Genomic DNA, 20,644 nt, shown 5'->3' on the forward strand with positions numbered 1-20,644 from the left:
GAACACAAGGCCGGAAACAAGCCCCATGGGGTTTGCCCATCACAGGTAGAGGCAGCTAAGCACCACCGGGAGAGCAGGAGCCTCTCAGGAAGGACTGGGGCCTGCCCACCGGCCCCATCCTGGGGGTCCCGCCTGCTGGGGGCCCTGCTTACCAGCTGGAAGCCACCCTGCAACACCCCACATTTGGGCCACCTGAAGGAAGGATGCAGGTTGGGGTTTGCATTAACCATGTGGAATCTAGGGTCTCCTAACAGGCATCTTGGGGACTGAGAGACACTTCTTTCCTGGTCTCAGTTTCCTCCCAGGTGGTGGGTCCCAGGAAATAGCCATCCAGCCCAGGGAAGCTTCAGCCAGCTGGAATTCTTCGGGAAATGTGAGACCAGCTCTCGGCCCTGACTCTAATTGATCTCACCTCACGAGGTGTGCGACAAGCTGCCCAATCTGGTCTCTCCTGCAAGTCCACCATCCCCTAGGACCAGCTGTCTCTCTAAACTTGGAAATTTCAGACATTAGAAAGGTAAAAAGATGCGTTAATACATGGCAGGTATGAGGTCCAGTGTGGTTTCAAGGGTAACCTTATGGTACAAGGCTTAATACTGCTTTGCCTGGCTCTCTGGAACTGGAAGGTCCAAGGTAAGTCGAAGGGCAATCTCACCTCTCCCCACCCAGGTGGGCAACCTGCAGAGGGGGTCTCTGGGGTCAGATTAGTGCTGTGCCCTTGGGCAGGCCCCTTACCTCTCTGAGCCTTAGGAGCCGTGCACCACTGCCCATCCTTCACTGGGGACACTATCAAAGTCATACCCACACGCTCTCCTGACACTTCTCAATTAGTCCTCCAAGGACCTGATTCCATCTCACTCTCCACAAGTCTGGGGAGCCTCTGGTGCTCAAATCTGATCCACAGACCACTCAGTCTCAGCAAGAAGTTCTCAGGCTCACAGGCAGCCCTCGCAGGTAATCTTGGGTGCCCATCTCTGGCCTTTGCTGCTCCCTCAGGACCTATGTTCTCACCAAAGTTCCCCCCTCTCAGGGTTGAGATCACCTCCCCATACTCCTGGAGTACAGATCTGCAAGTAATCTCTCAGCCAGGGACAGAACCTAAGGTGCCCTGTGCAAAATGAAAATGCAGCACCCTTGTTTGAAAGTTTTTAAGAATTTTAAGACAAAAAACTAGGAGCGGAGCATGAAATCAAGGGGGCCCTTCCAAACCTGGGGCACAGGCTAAGGATAGGCTGCACACTACGGGGTACTGAACAGTCTCAAGTCCCCTTGATACCACCCCTTCCAGTTCTCCAGTCCAGAAATCGTAGCATCCTGTTGAAAGGATGAATGAGCCAAGAAGTAAAGTGGACTCTCCCTCAGCAAGGTCCACTCCTGGCTCCTGGCACATACAGGAGCTGGTGATTGGCATCTGTCCAGCTATTCAGTTCTCCTTCCCTGAACTCACCCTCCTTGGGACTCTCAGGATCCCCCAGCAGTGCCCTGCCACACATCACAATCTCTGATCTTCATCTGGTACTAATTTAAATCCTCATTTCTTACTCAAGGGCATTATGAATTCACAAGGACAAGGATTCCGTTTTATTCTCCTGACTTATCAACCTGTAACACCCAACGTGGAGTGGGGTGTCTGCTAAGACAGGGGTCCTCAGAAACAGTGTGCTGGCAGTCTACCATGTGCTTGGGTCCCAGTCCTCCTTCTCATCACAGTGGACAGCAGTGGGGGACAGAAAGGCAAAGGGGCGACCTAAGGCCTGACATGTCCTTCAGTGGAGTGATGTGTCCTTCAGTGGTGTGCTTAGGAGGTATTGTCTCAGGGGTGGGGCAGACTAGCCCTAGAGGCAGCTCTGGATCTGTTCTAACACACTTTAAAAGCAAGACCCCAAAGGATCTACCTGATTCCAAGTAACTGTATGCCAAAATGAAAACCAACACTTTTTACATGAATAAAACAACCTAGCACTCAACAGTGTAAAATGTGTCGAGCATTGCAATAAAAATCAACCTATACTCAATGAAAATATCCTTCATGAATTAAGTAAAAATACTTGTTTAGACAAGCAAAAGCTGACAGAATATATTGTCAGCAGACCTGCACGTATGAAAATTTAAAGTTCTAAAGACCGAAGGAAAATACCAAAATGTGGATCTACACAAAGAAATGAAGAGTGCTGGAAAGAATAAAGATGTAGGTAAAAGAAGACACTCTTTCCCCTTATGTTTCATCTCTTAAAAAGAAAACAATTTAAAATAAAAATATTTGTGCATATGTAAAAATAGGATATCTGCCAACAATAGCACAAAGAACAGGAGGAGTAAAGAAGTGCACATTTGTCAGGTTCTTACTTCTACATTAGGTAGATTGCAGTTTTATACATACATATATGTATAATATGCTGTGCGTATATATATACACATATATCCACCCATTGATATCTATATCTATATCCATCCCTATAGCAACCACTAAAAAAGAGGCACAATAAGCCAATAAAAAGTGCACAAACAAAAAGAACATAGTAAAGAAGGAAAAAGAAATAAGAAACAGATGAGACAAATGGAAAACCAGAAAGATGGTAGAATTAAATTCAACCATGTTGATAATTACACTAAACATACTTGATCTAAAATACTCCAAATAAAAGGCAAAAATTTGCAGATTGGATAAAAAGCAAAACCCTACTATATGCTGTCTATAAAAAAGAAATGAAAAACCCAAAAACAAAACAACTGTCCCTTAAATATAAAGACATAGGTTAAAAATTTAAAAAGATGGAAAAAAGAAAATAGTCCCACAAATCAAAGAAAGGTAGAGTGGCTATATCAAAGTAGATTTCATGACAAAAGTTTACCAGAGACCAAGAATATTTCATAATGATAAAAAAGATCAGTTCATCAGGAGAATTTAGCAATCTTAAATGTGTACCTAACAACAAAGCTTCAAATTTCATGAAGTAAAGCTGATAGGACTAAAAGGAGAAATAGCCAATCCACAGTTCTAGATCTCAATACTCCTCTCTCACTGAGACAAACTCAGTGAGGATACAGAAGACTTGACTAACATTACTAAGCAACTTGGACTGACATGTGTAGAACACTTTACCAACAACCGCACTTTCCCAGCACTCACAAAAACATTCATCAAGAAAGGCCATTAGCTGAGCCATAGGAAGAGTTTTGGTAAAATTTAAATGATTTCAGTTATACAAGGTACAGTTTCTGGCCAAAACAGAACTGCAGTAGAAATTAGTAACAGACTTCTGTGGAAAGTCCCCCAAATAATTTGGAAATTAAATACCTTTTTACTGAACTTTTATTGGTTTAGCTTTTAAAAGTCTCACTCACACTGCTGAAGAGAAAGTCAAAAGAAATGGCAAGGGCAAAAGCAGCAGCACCCTCCAGGAGGCATTTACAGTTGTCCAGTTGTGATGATGGTACCACAGACTAAAGTGTTAGCAGTGAAGGCAGTAAGAAGGGATCCATTTCTGAATGGTGCCTAAGATTTGCTAATGGATTGGATATTGGGATTACAGAGGGAAGGAGGATTCCCAGATTCTTGACTTGTGTAAAAGGTTTAGAGCCACCATTTATGAGATGTGAAGCATTAGGAAGGGAAGGATTTAAGGGGGAGGTTCTAAGTTTGGGGCATGTGAAAAAGGTGCTTATTAGACACAAACATGGAGAGAAGTCAAATAGCGTGCTAGAATCTGGCTTGTGGTAGGTGGGCTACATATACTTTGGGGTTCTATCAGCACACAAATGTTAGATTGAATGGGATAACCAAGAGACTGAGTGCAGAGAAAGATCCAGAAAGGAACCTTGGGGTACTCCAAACACAGAAGTTGAGAGACGAGCCAGTGGGATGAAGAGCAGTGAGGCGCAAGTGGAGCCCAAAATGAGAGATTTATGAGGAAGGGGTGACCAACTTACCAAGAGTTAGAAGCTGACTGCCAGGGTCAGCAGTCACCAGGGTTAAGGCCCCAGTGGGTAACTGACAGGAAGGGAGGAAGTACAAACAGGTACAGATTCCCTTTGGGGTTTATGGAATGGTTGCACAACTCTGAGAATACACGAAAAGCATAGAATTGTACAACTGGCAAGTTGCGTGCCATGTGGATTATATCTCTAAAGCTGTTTTTTAAAACTCACCATTTTTTTAGCGCATGGAGTGCTGGAAAGAATAACCTTGAGCAAAGCGTTAAGGGCCGGGGGTGGGGGGAGGTGGCAGCAGCAAGCGCCTGACTGGAAGGGTTCAAAGAACCAAGAGGAGAGAGAACAAAGACATCTCTTTAAGGTAGGGGAATCCAGTCTTGTTTTGTTTGCCATTAGGAATGATCTAGCAGTGAAGCAAAGATGGATGGTGCAAGAGAAAGCAGGGAATGAGCAGTCCTCATGGCTGCCTCACTCACAGCCATAAAGCCTCAAGGTGTGAGTAAAGGAACTGACCTCGGAATCACACAACCAGGAGCAAGGGCAGGGCATGCGGGTTCAGATGAAGGTGGGAGGAGGAAGTGGGAGCCTGCAGCAGTTTCAATGGCTTCACTTCATTCCATTATTTGAGAGCATGATGACCAGCCAAGTGAGGGAAGCCATGAATTGGGAAATAAAGCATAATTAGCAGGCAGTCCTGGAGCCACTTGTGGTCATGAGTTTGTTTATTTATTCATTCATTTTTGTGGTCATGAGTTTAAACCAAGGACAGTCACAATTCTATTTTTTCAGTTGCATCTGGCAGTGCAGGTACACAGCATGTGCAGAGTTGCGTGTCACCCAGGCTGAGTCTGTTGAGAAAGCTGCATTCAGGAGAAGAGAAACATGGGACACAGTTTATATTGCTGAACACCAATATGCCACTTTATTATTTGGATTTTTTTCCCATCTGTCACATACCTGTCAATGTTTACACAATGAGGAAATCAACCAGCAGTGGAAGCAATCGACCAATCAGCTGATAATTCTGTACCCTCTTAACACATCAATTCTTACTTGGTAGGGATATCTTTATTCTGATTCAGTCTCACAGCTATTCTTAAAATCGGTGTCAAGATTGTCACATCTTTAAATACAGATAGAATTGCCAGAAGTACATAATTTTATATATATATATATGTATATATATATGTGTATATATATATATGTACACACACGTACAGAAAAATACAAGACTAATTGTTTTTCCACAATATTGAATTTACACACTACTATAACTCTATGCAACTTCTGAAGACAGGTTAAGGGGTACAAGAAACTTTAGAGCTAGTAAATAGTTTGGTCCAATATTATCTTAATGTAATGGTTATTTGCTCCCTCCCTTTTATGTGACGACATACTATGACATACAACACATGCACAATCATTCACTTATGAACAAATGAGTAAGACGCCACTCAGACTAACATCTGTATACCCAGAGGGCCAACCAACCACACACAACTAATAAGGCTATAATACAGCTATGCAGCATAGACGGTCAACACTGCTGATCCTAGAGTGAGCACCATATATACATCTGAATATAAAAAACCATTGGAAAACAAACACGTATGGGTTAGTTAAAAGGTGCCATTCCAAGGCTATACATTATCACAGGAAGAAGTATTTACATTACTTGGAAAACAGCTGCAACAAAGAGTTTATTGCCAATGCCCTTTATAAACTTCTCTCCTACGTTTAATACAGATGTTACGCTCACTATCTATGTGAACCACACATCTTATTTCTGGCCCTTTATAAGATCCCTGCTCAAGAATTTCAAGCAAATATGTTCTATGGCTTCACCCACACATCTTTTCTGGTAGCTTTCAATCAAATGTCACAATGAACGAGAGCTGTAGCTTAAAACATATCTAGCCTAGGTCTAGAAAGTAAAATAAGTATTTTAAGTATCATCTTAGTTTAGTAAGTATATTGTGAAATTCAGAGTTCAGAGTAAAATGTATGAACCCTAAGGAGCAGAGTCAGTGTGTACTTGGAGAAACCACGACCAATGGAATGCAGTCCTTTGGTGCTCTGCCCACTCAGAGACATGAGTGTGGGAAAGCTCCCCTCCCCTAACCCCAGCCCAGCCACATCCTATCACCAGTGTGGAAAAGCACTGCTTTGAAGACCCCCAGGGCACAGCATGAACAAGTAGCATCTGGCCCCTTCTAAAATTAGCAATCTGCCAATATACTGCATCTTACAAGATAAAATGCCATGAAGGACGATTATCTGGTCAAAAGTAGTCTTTGTACAGGAACAGTTTAAAGCAAGAGTTCTTTATTATTTTGGCAGGACGGCAAAGTGAAAAACACTTCCAGAAAACAAAACAAAACAAAACAAAAAAGCAGGCTTTGTGCATTTTGTTTGCTGTGTGAATTTTACTCTTTTGTGTGTTTAATCAGCCAATTTTCATAGCTTATTGAGCTAAAGGATATAGAAGAATGGGAAAAAACAAGAGTCGATCTAATTACCAAACTCCTAAAAAATCCCGGGTATTTTTTTTTTTTTTTACTTCATAGGGTTTTGACTTTGCCAACCTCTGTGTGCACCTCTGCTCCCGTATCAGGCCGTACAGCTTCCTCTATCTCCATGGTTTTAAAGGAAACCCTAGGGTGTGCCCTTTAGGAAAGAATGGACACTGAGCATCTTTTCTGTCAGACAGACTATATACTCTGTAAGTAGAGTTAAGACACCATCAGTTCACTTCATCACATTACAAAGTAAGATTGTCTGCTTGTAATTTACCACTACAGGGGAAGCTGCCTTATAAATCTACTTTATCTCACCTAGTACAAAACAAGAAAATCTTTTTCAGTTAAATTTTAAGAGCCCAAACTTGTTTTCACACTATAGCTTAAGACAAACAGGTGTGGGTATGTTGAAATCGTGGTTTTAAGGTTCTCAGTGCAGACGCTCGCTGTACTGGCTCCGCACAGGCCTCGGAGGGTGGGGCACGCACACGCTCACAGGCACCAGGCCTGTTGGCATCACGTTATTGCTTTGGTTCTGTCTCAGACACCACGGAGTGTGCCTCCGAGCACGGAGTTTCTGTTATCACAGAAGGTCAGAATAGGAATTTAGAGTTTTCACAAGGAAACAAAAGCATTTTTTTCTCTATGTTAAGTGCAGAACATCACACATTTCTAAGTGCTCCATTTATATTAGGTTCCAAATATACATTTTAATTTAATCCTGATCATCCACATTAAAATTATAAATGTAAAAATTACACAATAGACTTTTCGGCTGGAAAAGAAAAGTAGTATCTAGCAGCATGCACAAAGACCATGCATTGTCACATCGTCAGGCGGACCAACGAAAAGGTAATAAATAACTGCTCCTAACGCCCACTTTAAAAGAGTAAAACCAAAAGAGAGCAGTGAAGTGAGCCGGTCTTCACCACTCAGAGCAGGAAGCGTGCCAGTGGCCAGTGGGGGCCGAGGTCAGATGACATGGCAGCAGCTGGCCTGGCTGGAGGCGCACAGCAGCCCGTCCTTAGGGTTCCGCTGGATGTTCACAGAGATGGTCTTTTCGCACAGAGGTAGCTGTAGCACGTTATTTTTCAGGTTCTTGCTCTTTATCCGTTCTAACTCGGTGGAGCTGTCCGCCACGTGGTCAGAGAAGAACTTGATGCCACCCACTCCGGGGGCCTGGCCTGTGCTCCCCGTGGAGCTGATGCACATCTTCCACGTGGACTTCTCCTGGACCTTGACGCTGGAGAAGGACAGGCCACCCTGCGGATCGATAATGTACTTGGCGCCGCCGTGCAGCTGGGAGCCCAGACAGAGGCTCATGAGCTTGAGGCTCTGCACCAGCTCCCCAGGCCCAGGGCCGGCACAGCGGCGGGTGCTGCCCGACGTGCCGGTGGGCTTGCCACCCGAGCCGCCCGCGGGGCTGCCCCCGCCCGCACTCTTCTCGCCCGGGCTGGCCTGGTCCGCACTGCCACCGCCCGCGCTCGGCTTGCCCTGGCCGCCGCCGTCACCCTCGCTGCCCGGGGGGCCCTCGCTGCTATCCCGCCGGTGCCACGAGTAAGTGAAGCCACTGTCCTTGTCCAGCCGCCGCCGACTCTCCGAGTCGTCGTCGCTAGTCTCCGAGCTGCTGCAGCTGGAGCCGCGGCCCTGGCTTTTCCTGCGGTGATAGCGCTTGTGCACAGTGCCCGGGGAGGCGATGTTCATCTTGAGCCGACTCAGCTTGGGAGGCAGGTTCTCATCCATGTCGAACTCGTCATCGGACTCCCCCTCCTCGAAGATCTGGTTGAGGACTGGAGCGCTCTTCCTCGACGTCAGCCGGTTGGTCACCGAGGGCTTCCGGCGCAGGACCACTTGGGTAGAGAGGGACATGGGCTTCTTGTCCTCTTCATCTTCCTCTTCATCCTCCTCCACCCGGAATAGGCACTTGCGCCCACTGGCCGTGGGTTTCAGGCTCGCAGGTGACACCGTAGACAGTGCCGGGCCAGCCAGCTCCGGGAGCTCATCCTTCTTAGCTGCGTCACACAGGCCTTTGCTCCGGTGGCCATTGAGGACATTGTCAGCGGCCCGTGCAGGAGACTGAGGGACAGTCGCATGGGACAGAGGAGTGGCTGTGAGATCATCCTCAAGGTCCTGGGGAACATCAATTTTGGTTGGCCACGACTGCCTGTGTAACAGATTGGAAAAAGAAAACCACGTAATATGCAGACTTTACTCAAACTATATCATATAAAACTTACTGGGGCAAAATCCATGGACTAAAAAAAGAAATACATAAAAAAAGAAAAGAAAAGAGAGAAACCACAGCCTTGCAAACCCATTCACCATCCTATGAAGGACACCAGCAGGGCAAATGTGCTTCTGAAACACGGCTCGGTCTGTGGCTTACCAGCCAAAGGAGAACTTCATCAGAGCCACCAGGAAAAGGAGGCCAAGAGCTACTCCATCTTTCCCATACTAGTCTCACACCACAAGAAAAGCAGTTTAAAAAAGCACAAGGGAGATCACCAAAGCAAAAACACCAAACACCACATGTTTCATTCCTTTGGATCTTAGATCACCACCTTTGAAGGGCAATGGTTTGCTAATAAAATTCACCTGAAACAAATACAATTCACCTGAAATTCCCAGTCCTCCAAGTATGACAGGATGGTATAAAAGTTTGGTGTTTATAAAAATAAATGGAAATAATTCAGTGGATTAAACACGAGAATACTGCAAAGAAAAGTCCATGGACGCTGGCACACATACATCTCTCCTTCACCAATTATAAAACACACAACACTAAATATAAATACATGTATTTTTAAAAGTCCACACAAGTATAGTAAGTAGCAAATCCACAATTATTTAAACTTTGATTTTATTCCCCAATCTAGAGTCACCCAAGTAACAAGAACACTGTCTGGCAGCCAAAGAAAAAAAACTTTTGAAACAGGTCTCCAGCCTGTTTTGGAATTCTCAACTGTGCTCTGTCCGGGGAATAGCAGATGCCAGAGATCTTTAAAACAGTAACTTCCACACTACAACACTTTCGTTTCACTCCAATTATCTTATCCTAGAAATAAAACTCAATTAAATCTACAGCTTTAAAAAAAACTCATAGGAATTTACGACAGACATCTTTCCCCAACTCAGAGCCATTTCCTCTTTGTCATTGGAGTGGGGTCCATTTGTGCTTGTCATTGCTTTGGTAGTTTATAACAACCGAGTGTTGGATAACATCTTTGAGGTCACTAAGTGCCTTTGGACTAGTCCTCTTTCCCCCACCAACGCAAATGCTCAAAACCCTGGCCAGGCCTGCAGCTCTGGGGAACTGCACACCCTGACCCTCACGCACACAAACACCCTGGAGCCCTGGGCTGGGAGGCCACCTGCCGACCGGGTCCCACCAAGCAGAGTGGCAGCTGGTGCCATCCAGGATGAGGGATCCACACGTGGCAGAGGATCTTCTCTCCTCGCCTCCCACCCCACTTGAAAAGAAAGCCAAAAGAGTTCTCAGAACCCACTCCCCAAAACAGGATGGGTGGGTGCTGCCACTGGGGTAGTTCCACCACTGGCCACTTCTGAACCAACAGGTCTGAAGTACATCAAATCGTTCAATAGTTCACATTAACTGAGCACACATCTGAGCTCAATGCTGTGCTAAACTAAGTAAGTCATCTTTATTGCCAGAACACTGTGAGCAAACTATGGCTTATGTTAACAAAAGAGAGGAGAGACTGCTAAACAAGAATTAGAAATGAGTCACATGGACAGTACAGTTCACAAGGCCTGAGGGCCTACCGGAGCCAGCACCACCACGGGAACCCGACAGGGATGGACGTGCTTCATCCCCCCACCCCTCCACAAGTGGGGGCCATTATTATCCCCTTCACAGATGAACAAGTAAGAATGCAGACAGGGTAAGAAACCTGCCCAAGGTGGCGCAGGCTTGTGGACAACACGTAGCCTGGGGTTCCAAGGCTACTCTACCCACCCCCCAGCACCACCCCCCGCCCCGCCGGAGCTTCTGAGTGGCTGCTGCGGTCTGGTCTCCGTGCTCCTCCTCAGTTCCTGAGCTCTGAGAGGATGCTGGCACTGAGCCCTCCCTTGCTGGGGTCTACTCCTTGGAGGACCTCCAGAGGCCTCTTCTAATACTCAGACCACACCACACTTCCAGCCCACACTGGCAGGACCCGAAGGAGGCACTCTCTGTGCACTTGGGGCTCCCTGGCTCACCCTGCCTACCCCAACCTCCGGAACAGCTATGCCTGTTCAAATACCTGTCTCCTGACTCAGTCTAGGGTCTGGAGCCCCAGGCCACTCTGACCTGAAGGCATGTCCAGCGACAGAACCAAGTCAGGTCTGGGGTTTTAACCATAAAGTCACAGTGACAGTAAAAATAAGGCAAGGAAGTAGAAGCATGACCTTCCTTGGGCTGGGGAGGAGGCGAGGCCCACACAGCCCCTCCACTCCAGCATCCCCAAGAGGATGAAAGGAAAACTTGAGGGAAGGCTCTGATATTTCTTTAGAGCCTCTGCTGGCTTTGTGACTTTAAGAATAAGGTAAAAGCAACTTAACTCATTCACATATGTGATCAACTTTCCTGTGTCGCTGAAAACGGCTCAAATCCAAAGAGTCCGTTCTGTAAGGCTGGGGTGACCCCAGACGTGGTGGCCCGACGCGTGGTTAACCTGCTCTTTTCCATCAGGGAGTTCAGGTCAGAACCAGGATGACTTCACCACTCAAAGTCACTGTCCTAGACTGTCTCCTGCCCGAGTCCTTGGCTTCCTGGGACCCAGTCCTTTCCACACAGATAGCACAGTATGCCTACGTTTCATTACAGAAGCCGCCATCCAAGATATAAACGAAGGTACTGAGTCCAGTTCTAAACTTCTAAATCTTTATTCTTTGGTCACCCAGAAATGTTTTCTTCTCTCGTCTCTGTTGCTGCATCCCAAGTAACAACATACACATAGCAAGCTGACTGCAAGTAATTTAAATCCAATGGCTTTCTGCCTATTGTAAATAATTATTATTACATATTCACACACACATATTTGTATATGGATGTATGAGTAGAGAATTATTCAGAACTGGGAGCAACCTTCTGTTTTTCAATCACTACACTTCCATGGATTATTCTATCTGGAGAGGGAAAGATAAATTCTACATAGCTTTCATAGTGGTCATGTAAAAATGTGACCTCCCTAGCCTTGATTTTAAATGGAAAGCTAATACAGCAGAAGAAAAAGCAATGCGGGAGGGGGGAGGGGCGAAGGGGGGAGAGGGGAAAAACCAGGGGAGAGCACAGTCACAACTTTACCAAAGACACCAGTGGTGGTGAAATACTCCTAACAGTGACCGCAAACACGTGGAGAGCAGCTCAGGAGGCAGATTGTGGCATTACTCTCATTTCACAGACCAGGAAGCTGAGTCAAAAAGAGGTGACGTGACCTCCGAAGGTCAAGCAGCTAATAAATCAACTAGCTGATATGTCAAATCACTGAAATCCTGAGATAACATCACAGCACAGAAACACCCTAAGTGTTCTTAAAAATTATTTGAAATAATGGAGGGAAAACTTGGCTTTGTTGCTGGAATGAAAACAAAGTGAAAAGAAAATAACACATTAATACATATCAGATGGGGAACAGTTTAATGAACGTAGTTGACAGATACTCTGCTTGAGGCTGCTTCTCCAAACGTGTTCTCCTGAGCAGGCCAACAGCCACAGCTCCTCTGCTGCAGCCCCAGGAGGGAAGGTGGCCTTGATGATGGGGGAACAAGACTCCCACACATGGAGAGCCCAGGCATGGCCCCGCCAGTGAGGCTGTCACCATGGTTTATACTCGTGCCCCAAAGAGTTAGGAAGCATAGGGGTTCTCTATTTCAAAACATTAACTTACTAAAATCAGTGAAGATTTTGTTCTCACCTAAACTGGGCCTTGATATTGCTAGGACTTGCAGATCTGGTTTGTATTTCTTTCTCTTGCTTTTCCCTCAGGATCCTTTCAGCAAGCAAGAAGTAAGTGGCCGTGATGTGGTTATACCTATTGGTTTCCAGGGCTCTGAGGAAAATAAGGGAGAATAAATAAAAGCCACATTAGCACGTTTGCTTTTTCACAAGCAGAACTCAATTTTTTTTTGTTGTTTGAAGTACAAGCAAATGAAATTCAATAACCTGGAATCTTTAAAATGATGAAAAAACAAGAAGAAAAAGAGAAACCTAGTAGTTAGACTGCTCTTGAAATTCTAAGAAACTACATAGAAACATTCAGTTGGTAAGAAAAATCCAAATGCTGATGGCAGCTGAGCTGGATGTCAGTTTTCAATGCATAAAAAAAGGTGATGAAGCTTTCCAAGAATGTATACATTATATAAACTCTAATATGTGTCAAAGTGTTCATTTCCATTAAACTGGCTTACTGGCTTCCATCAGAAGTATGAAATGAGCTGCATGAATATGCACTGAAATACTAGTATCAATCAGAAAAACAAGGGTAAGTTTTTATTTTTACACTTTCTGCATTTAATGAATTATTAATGTAACTGAGAGCCTGTCATTAGCCTCTTCTCTGAATAAAATCAATGTATCCATTCATCCATTTCTAAAGAGTGCTCAGGGTGCCTAGTCTGAGCAGGCACCCCGCAGGCCAGAAGCTGACAGCATCCCGCCCACAGGGCACCCGGCCGCCTCCTCTCCTGCGGCTGGCCCAGCCTGCCAACTGCCGAAGGGCCCAGAAATACAGAACTGCACTTTGCAAAAACCTTCCATGGTTCGTGAAAATACACAAGCAACACTCAGGAAAGCAGCAATACAAGGATCACTTTTCACAAAAGGAACAAGGGGTCACAGCTCATGGGGGCAGGGCAGACTGAGATGCAAGACTCTGAAGTCAGAGCCCAAGATGAAATTCGGGACTCAGAATGACTTCTTAGATGCTTTCCTAAGTGGAATACCGGATAAGGTCAATGGCTTATTTTAAGGGGACTAAGAAACATGTGTCTTTGGGTAGAGGAATTACGCCTAGAAGGAGGAGCTGGTCACAGACACAAGCCACAGACAAGACCTGAGAGCAGCTAGGGGCAGAGTAAGCTCGGGCCTCCCAGCCCCTGCTCCCTGTGCACCTGTCCATGGTGGACAGGCAAAGCGGGTTGCCGGAACCAATGAGACTATCCCTCCCTGCGGATTCATCATTGAATTTACATGAATCAAATAGTTCTAAAATGGTACCACTGCATATATTTATTTAAGCTAAGAACACTGAGCCAATTCAGGGAGATACAAATAGCCTGCTATACACTCAAAATGAAAAATCACTTTCTACACATTCCTAAAGTGAGTGCCCTTGGCAGGAACAGCAAGTGTCCTGCTCTTCCTTTTCATTTAGGTCATTAAGTATGAAAATTCATAATGCAGCTGGAAATCTGTAGAAATTTGTACTTCAATCAGAATTCTGGATCTGAGTTTTTGGGGTTTTTTTCCCCCTCCCCGAGTAGATCCTCTTTCCACCATACCTGACTATTTCATTCAATAGGGTAAGTAACTTTTGACTTTTCATTTGTGGAAATACTTTGTAATTTTCTAGACAGGAAAAATCATTATTAAATTAAATAAATAAATAAATCATTATTAAGACAGAAATAAATCATTATTAAAACAAAGCAACAGAATCTTTATACTGTTTTAAACGACTTATTTAACAACTCTGTATCTGGTGGGTTACAGACTGCTGCACCAAGGGCTCTGAAGGGCCAGAAAGTTAACATTCTAGGCTTTGTGGGTCATGTGGTCTTATAGCTACCCTGATATTGCAGCACAATGTGGCCAAAGACAATATCCAAGACATGGAGGCATGACTGTGGCCCACTAAAATTTTCCTTACAACAATGTGTAACAGGCCCCATATGTCGCCCTCTGATTTAGAGGACTGTGCTCCTTCCCACGTTTCCAGATTGCTGTGGGAAGCAAAGAGAGACATGACAATGGAGAAGATGCCGCTATGAAAAATAAATGTACTAAGATACAAAAGAAGCTATTCCGATCCACCCCTAGAGGAAGGGACAGTGGCCACAGCATTCACTGACACCACCCAGCAATGGTAGAACCTACTCACTAATATGAAAATAAAAACAACCAAACAATGAAGTCTGAAACTATAAGACAGGCACTGGGCCAGGCACTCTAGAAACAAATGACATAGCCCCTGCCAATTGAGAACGCTCCCCATTACAGTGTCCACAGGCCCTAACAAGTTAAAAGGAGAGATCATTCCAAGAACCCTAAACCCATGGCCCCATGCTGATAAGTGCTGACATACTCTACAATGGCGTCTCGGTCCGCTATGTCCCCCAGCACCATGCGCTGAATGATGCTGTTGTGTTCTTCCTCCGAGAGGTTTTTGTATGACACAAGGGGGATGTTATACTTTGTGGCCGGTGAAGGGTCCACTCCCTGAAGCCATGGATGATTTTCAATCTCTTCTAAGGAGGCCCTTCTTTTGGGATCTCTCTGTAGCATCCGTGTGATCAGGCTGGAAAGGAAGGCAAGTCCACCGTTAGAGCAAACTGTTGGCAGGGGTTAGTAACAGTGGATTATTTTATTAATCAGAATTGTTTCCTACACTTATACCATCAATTTCATTAGGTTCACTAGTGGTGGTGATGGTGGCAAGGCAGATGGGAATAAAGAAAATTTAGTACCATCAGATTCATAAATAGAAAATCACAACTGCTGGATATACTGATAAGCCAAACAGATTCCTAGCATCTAGAATTAACTCTAGATACCAACATGTGCCCTTGAATTAACTGTGGCTTAGTGGCATACCAGAACCGGCTATCATGATTAGCAATGACATAAAGAATACAGTGCATGCGCCAACTTCTGCTTCAGGAAGAATAAATGACCCTGATGAAAACCATCAAAATGCCACAAGCTTTTAAACATATATTTTGTTTAAATGCATTGTGCTGGCATAGTAACAAATACATAAATACTTAAGGATGGAAGGATAAAAGGCAGGAAGGCAGGCAGGAAGGCAGGCTCAACAGATAAAAATGTAGTCAAAGCAGGACTTTGAGGAGGCAAATGACAAAGCTAGCCTTTGACCTGATTGCTTCTGCTTTGGTTTTGAAAGCCACACCGAGTGCACAAAATAGAATACAATGTGTAGGGCCTACTGAGGGCAAAAAGTACAACTAGAGCCCTTGTAAAGTGCTGGAATCCCAGCTTCAGTGTAACGGTGACTGAGAAATGAGAAACAAATATACTGCTAAGATATCAAGAAGGAAACCTGCTTGCCTCAACACTGGCTGTGGAGGTGGGGCAGGGAAATCTCTTCTACGAATTTCTAGCGACAGGTCCTCACACAAGTCTGTGGTCCAAATTAATGGACCTGTGGTCCAAATTAATCTGCATGGTACACATAGAGAAGAGGTTAATTTAAGGTGGTTTTAAGCTGAAGGTGCTCCTGAGTAACTACAATAGAGAAGGAAATGCAAACCCTTTCCATAGGAATGTAACTTAAAAGAATTCCCTACATAATATTACAAGAAATATGACCTCACAATCAAAAAATACAAAGGAAACAAGTACCTTTAACAAGAACTAAAAAAACATGATGGAAAATCAGAAATGCAAAGTCTACAAATACTGAAATTTTCAGACACAGAATAATATAACTGTGTTGAAAAATATATATATACATATATATATAACTGTGTTGAATATGTTTAAGACATGGACAAGCCTGAAATACAAAAGACTTAAAAAAAAAAGCAATGGACAATTTTTAAAAATTAGACATAAAGAGAATTAATGAATTGGAAGATAGAACCAAGGAAGTAACCCTACACTGGTGGACTGAGAAAAGGCAAGGTGTGGACAGAGTGAAAATACAAGGGAATGGGCAAGAAACTGCATTTGAAAAGATAATGGCTAAGGATTTTCCCAACTCATGAAAGAACACAAATCCTGACCCAAAAAGCCTAACACATCCTAAGCAGAATGAATAGAAGCTCTTAGAGCAGCCTGAGAAGAGACAGATCACCTGTGCAAGAAAAATAACACAAACAACTGACTTCCCAAAAGTAACAAGACATATCAGAGATGTGTCTTCAATAACCTGAGAGAAAACAACGGTCCACCTAGAATTCCACACTCCGTCAAACTGTCTTTCAAGGGCACATGTAACATTAAGAGATTTTCAATGAAAAATTGAGAAAGTTGACCACCAACAAATGCTCATCAAAGAAATTCTAAAGGGTATAATTTTAGCAAAAGAATTTGATCCCAAATGGAAAGATATATACCAAGTTCTTACCAAACATCTGGGTAATTCTAAATTTTTTTTTTACTATATAGAATAATAATATTCATAATTTGTGGAGTTAAAAAAACATCAAATGGTAAAGTGTTTTACGGATTCTGTGTTGTTTAGGAAGAGATAAGGATTAATTATCGACTTCATTAAATTAAACATACAGATATGTGTATTAAAACAGGATAATCACTAAAAACAACTGACTGTAACTCCCAAGCTAGTGAAAAAAGAAAAACTTGCATCAACCCCAAAAAAGGAACAGACATAAAGATATAAAGAAAAAAAAAGTAGGACAAATATAAAGCATTTAGAAAGAGCATAAATATGTCAAAAGGTGAAGACAATAAATATGAATGGGATAAACTCTGATGAAAAGACAAAAATTCTCAGAAAGGATTAAACTCCAGCTCCCAGCTGTTAAAAAGATGTACTTAAAACCAAGATGATGAAAGGTTTAAAGTAAATGAATGGAAAACTATATAGCACATAAATGCTGACCAAAATAAGACTGATGTGGCTAACAAAACTAGATAACACAGAATGACTTTAAGGCATAAAGTATCATTAGAGATAAATAGTAATGTACAAGTTCAATTCACCAGTAAAGTACAATTTGTACCTAACAGCACTACCTCAAAATGCTCAAAGCAAAAACTGACAGACCTCTAAGAATAAAACAATAAATCCATCATCATAGTGGAAGAATATCTCAGTTTTGAATCAAGTAATCAAAAAACTTAGAAAAAAAAACTTAGAAAAGATGTAAGTAATTTAAAATAGCATAATTAACAAGCTCAACCAATCTTAAGGATTTATATAGAACTCTGACCCTGACAATTGGAAAATATACATTCTTTTCCAAAACAAAAAGATCATTTACAAAAATCGACACCATGCTAGGCACTAAGCAAGCCTCAACAATGTGAAAAAAAAAAAAAAACTAGTACTATTATAGACTATATTCTTGACCACAATGCAATTAAGTTAAAAATGAATAACAAAAAAGTAATTAGAAAAAATTGGAAATGTAAAACACCCCTCTAAAAATTTAGAGGTGAAATAAACCATTTGAAGCTAAAAAATAATCAGAACTAAATAATAACAGGGCTATAAATCAAAACTAGTAAGATATCACAAAAAATGGTACAAGGAGGCAATTTATAACCTTAACTATGACATTAGAAAATGAAAATTTGTGAGCTAAGTATCCAACATAAAAAAAAGAGAATTTGCCCATGAAGGAGGTAGAAGGAAGTAATAGATGAAATTCACAACATAAAACAAAAAATACAAGTCAATTAATAAAGATAAAAGGCAGTTCCTTGAAAAAGACTAATAAAATTAACAAACCTCAGGCAAGAACTGATCAAGACCAAAACAAGAGAAGGCAAAAACTGTTAATACTGGAATGATAAAGGGCAACATCTCCACTGATCTATATATTTTACAAATATAACCAGAGAACGTAAATACTTGAAGCCAATACATCTGAAAATTTAGATAAAATGGGCAAGCTCCTTAAAAAAAGTTCACAAAATTGACATAGGAAAAAGTAGAAAACTGAATAGTCCTACAATTATTAAAAATAATTCCTCTAGAAGAGAGAGAAGGCTTCTAAGATATTACAACTGTTCTATTTCTAATGCTGGACAACAGGTTCTACCATTCTCACATCTACAATCTCATATCATCTCACATACAGGAGAAGCCTGTATTTGAATCCAGAGAGTTTGAATAGGTAGGTTCTTAATCATCTACCACATGGGCCTAAGATGGGGTTCCATTTAGAGAAAAGATTTCTCAAACCATAAGATTTCCTTCTTACAAGTTGATGAGAAAAACTCAAATCTTTGTTACAGAAAATCCTTTAATCTCAGCTGAACTTACTCAAAAAAGATCACCCATTTAAAATATATATATATATATATCACCCATAATGTCAATGAAATACTGAACTTCTAACAGTACTTTTATTCCATTACTGTACTTCTCACTATACATATCATAGAACTATAAAGTACTTTAAATTCCAAATAATCAAATTAAGTGTACTTTTGGTTGCTGGCTTCTCACAGTCACATTAACCAATTGAGGAGAGCAGTGCATGAATAAAATTAAGGAACACATTACGTAAAACTTAAAAATGGTGTGTTGGTGGTCTATTTCAGGCAAAGAAATCTCTTAACTTTTCTCTGGAATTTAAAATAATTCCAGGTGGTCTTGCTTTTTTGGTAATATCTTCATTTCAAGCATCTAACTACCATTCCTAGAGGCTGAAGAGGAATATAATGGGTTTCTTGAAAACAAGCATATTTAAGAAATAGACTAATACATTTTGCACTCCAATATTAGATTTCAAATCATATTCCGGGTTAACCTCTCAAAACACAGTTAACAAAAAATTATTGGTTCAAAAATTAAACAAACCCAGCAGATGCTTATATGCTGAAGTTACCTCAAAGTTTTTTTTGATGTTATTAGAATTAAACAAAACTTCTGGGGTGCCTGCATGGCTCAATCAGTTAGGCATCTAACTCTTGATTTCGGGTCAGGTCATGATCTCAGGGACATGAGACTGAGCCCCAAGTAGGGCTCTACACTCAGGGCCGGGTCTGCTTGAAATTCCCTCTTCCTCCCTTTCCTTTTGCCCCTTCTCCTCCCCTTGCTCATGCTATCAATCAATCAATCAATCAATCAATCAATCAAAATCTTTAAAGAAATAAATAAAACTTCTGGTTTTATTATGAGTGCTTAAGTTTTCATATTCTTGCTCTGTTTTTACTTACTCTTTACACTCTTTGGACACATGGGATGGTACTGTATATTTGCAATCCATGATCATTGTCAATGTTTCACTGTCATTGGCCTCTTGAAAGGGTGGCTGCCCACACACCAACATGAAAAGGATCACTCCCAGACTCCATATATCTACAAATCAAAGACATACTGTTAAATATTGGGTAAGTCAGAAAACCAAAAGCACTAAGAGCAAAAAGAGACTAACAATATTACTTTATTAGAATAGTGAAAAGCAATTATATCTCAAAGAAAAACATCTAAGAAGAAAACTTAAGTCTCAATAAGGCAGGGAAGGTATCTGTCTTGTTCACTGTTTTTATATGCACTTCAGCCACACAGTGAATAGTCAATAAATGTTCAGCAAAGAGACAAATCAATTCATTAATGGCAAGAACATCACGTGGAAAGTGCCTATCAAGGTTCCCAAACCAATGGACAACAGACGGCTGGCTGTCTTTCTCATATTGCTATTTACCAAAGAAAAAACTAAAATATATTAATACTCTGAGACATGAAAAAGATTTTTGCTTAACATCACAATTATCTCAGGTGTTCTTTACTTCAGTCCTGGTGAGATAACCAGACAATGTAAGTCACAGTCATTTTATAGTTAAGAAAATTAAAATTCAGAGAAGAAATATTTCTGTGCTATCAAAGAAAAGGACAGGTTATACATCACTTCAGAGGACAGAACTAGGTCTGAAGGTGTAAGTAACGAGGAGGTACACTTTGGTTTAAAAACAGCAGAAGCTCCTTAATAAAACACTGGAAGAGACAGTAGGTTTCGTATTTCAGCAAAGGCGAGGCTGTCTAATATTCTGCACAAGACATTCCTGTAGTGATTGTAAGACTGGACTAGTTGACATCTGAGGACACTCTGAACCTTCCTAACTCCTAGGAGTGAGACTAACTCCTACAAGATCAAATAACGCCCTATTTCTTGCCATTAGATAAAAATCTCACCAATCAGTTGGGACAATGATGCTTTTTCAAATGAAAAAAGGATGAATTCATTTAGGAAGGGTACCACAAATCATTCATTCATCCCAGAAACTAAAGTATAGGCATAATTACATAAGCATTAAT

At 42.1% G+C, this 20,644-nt stretch overlaps 1 protein-coding gene across 5 annotated transcripts in view; it reads right to left on the reverse strand.

Annotated features, from left to right (window-relative positions):
• Positions 1-6,936: 6,936 nt before the first annotated feature.
• SNRK (SNF related kinase) overlaps positions 6,937-20,644 on the reverse strand; it is a 55,945-nt gene continuing 42,237 nt past the window's right edge. For all 5 annotated transcript variants that reach the window (XM_072726291.1, XM_072726290.1, XM_072726292.1 and 2 more), the window contains 4 exons: positions 19,546-19,687; positions 14,756-14,968; positions 12,368-12,502; positions 6,937-8,616 (listed from right to left, as the gene is read on the reverse strand). In XM_072726291.1, coding sequence (XP_072582392.1) covers positions 7,425-8,616; positions 12,368-12,502; positions 14,756-14,968; positions 19,546-19,687 — 1,682 coding nt within the window. In that variant the 3' untranslated portion in view covers positions 6,937-7,424. The remainder of the gene's footprint in view (positions 8,617-12,367; positions 12,503-14,755; positions 14,969-19,545; positions 19,688-20,644) is intronic.

Source organism: Vulpes vulpes, chromosome 11 (genome assembly GCF_048418805.1).
Source record: "Vulpes vulpes isolate BD-2025 chromosome 11, VulVul3, whole genome shotgun sequence".
Lineage (NCBI taxonomy): Eukaryota > Metazoa > Chordata > Mammalia > Carnivora > Canidae > Vulpes > Vulpes vulpes.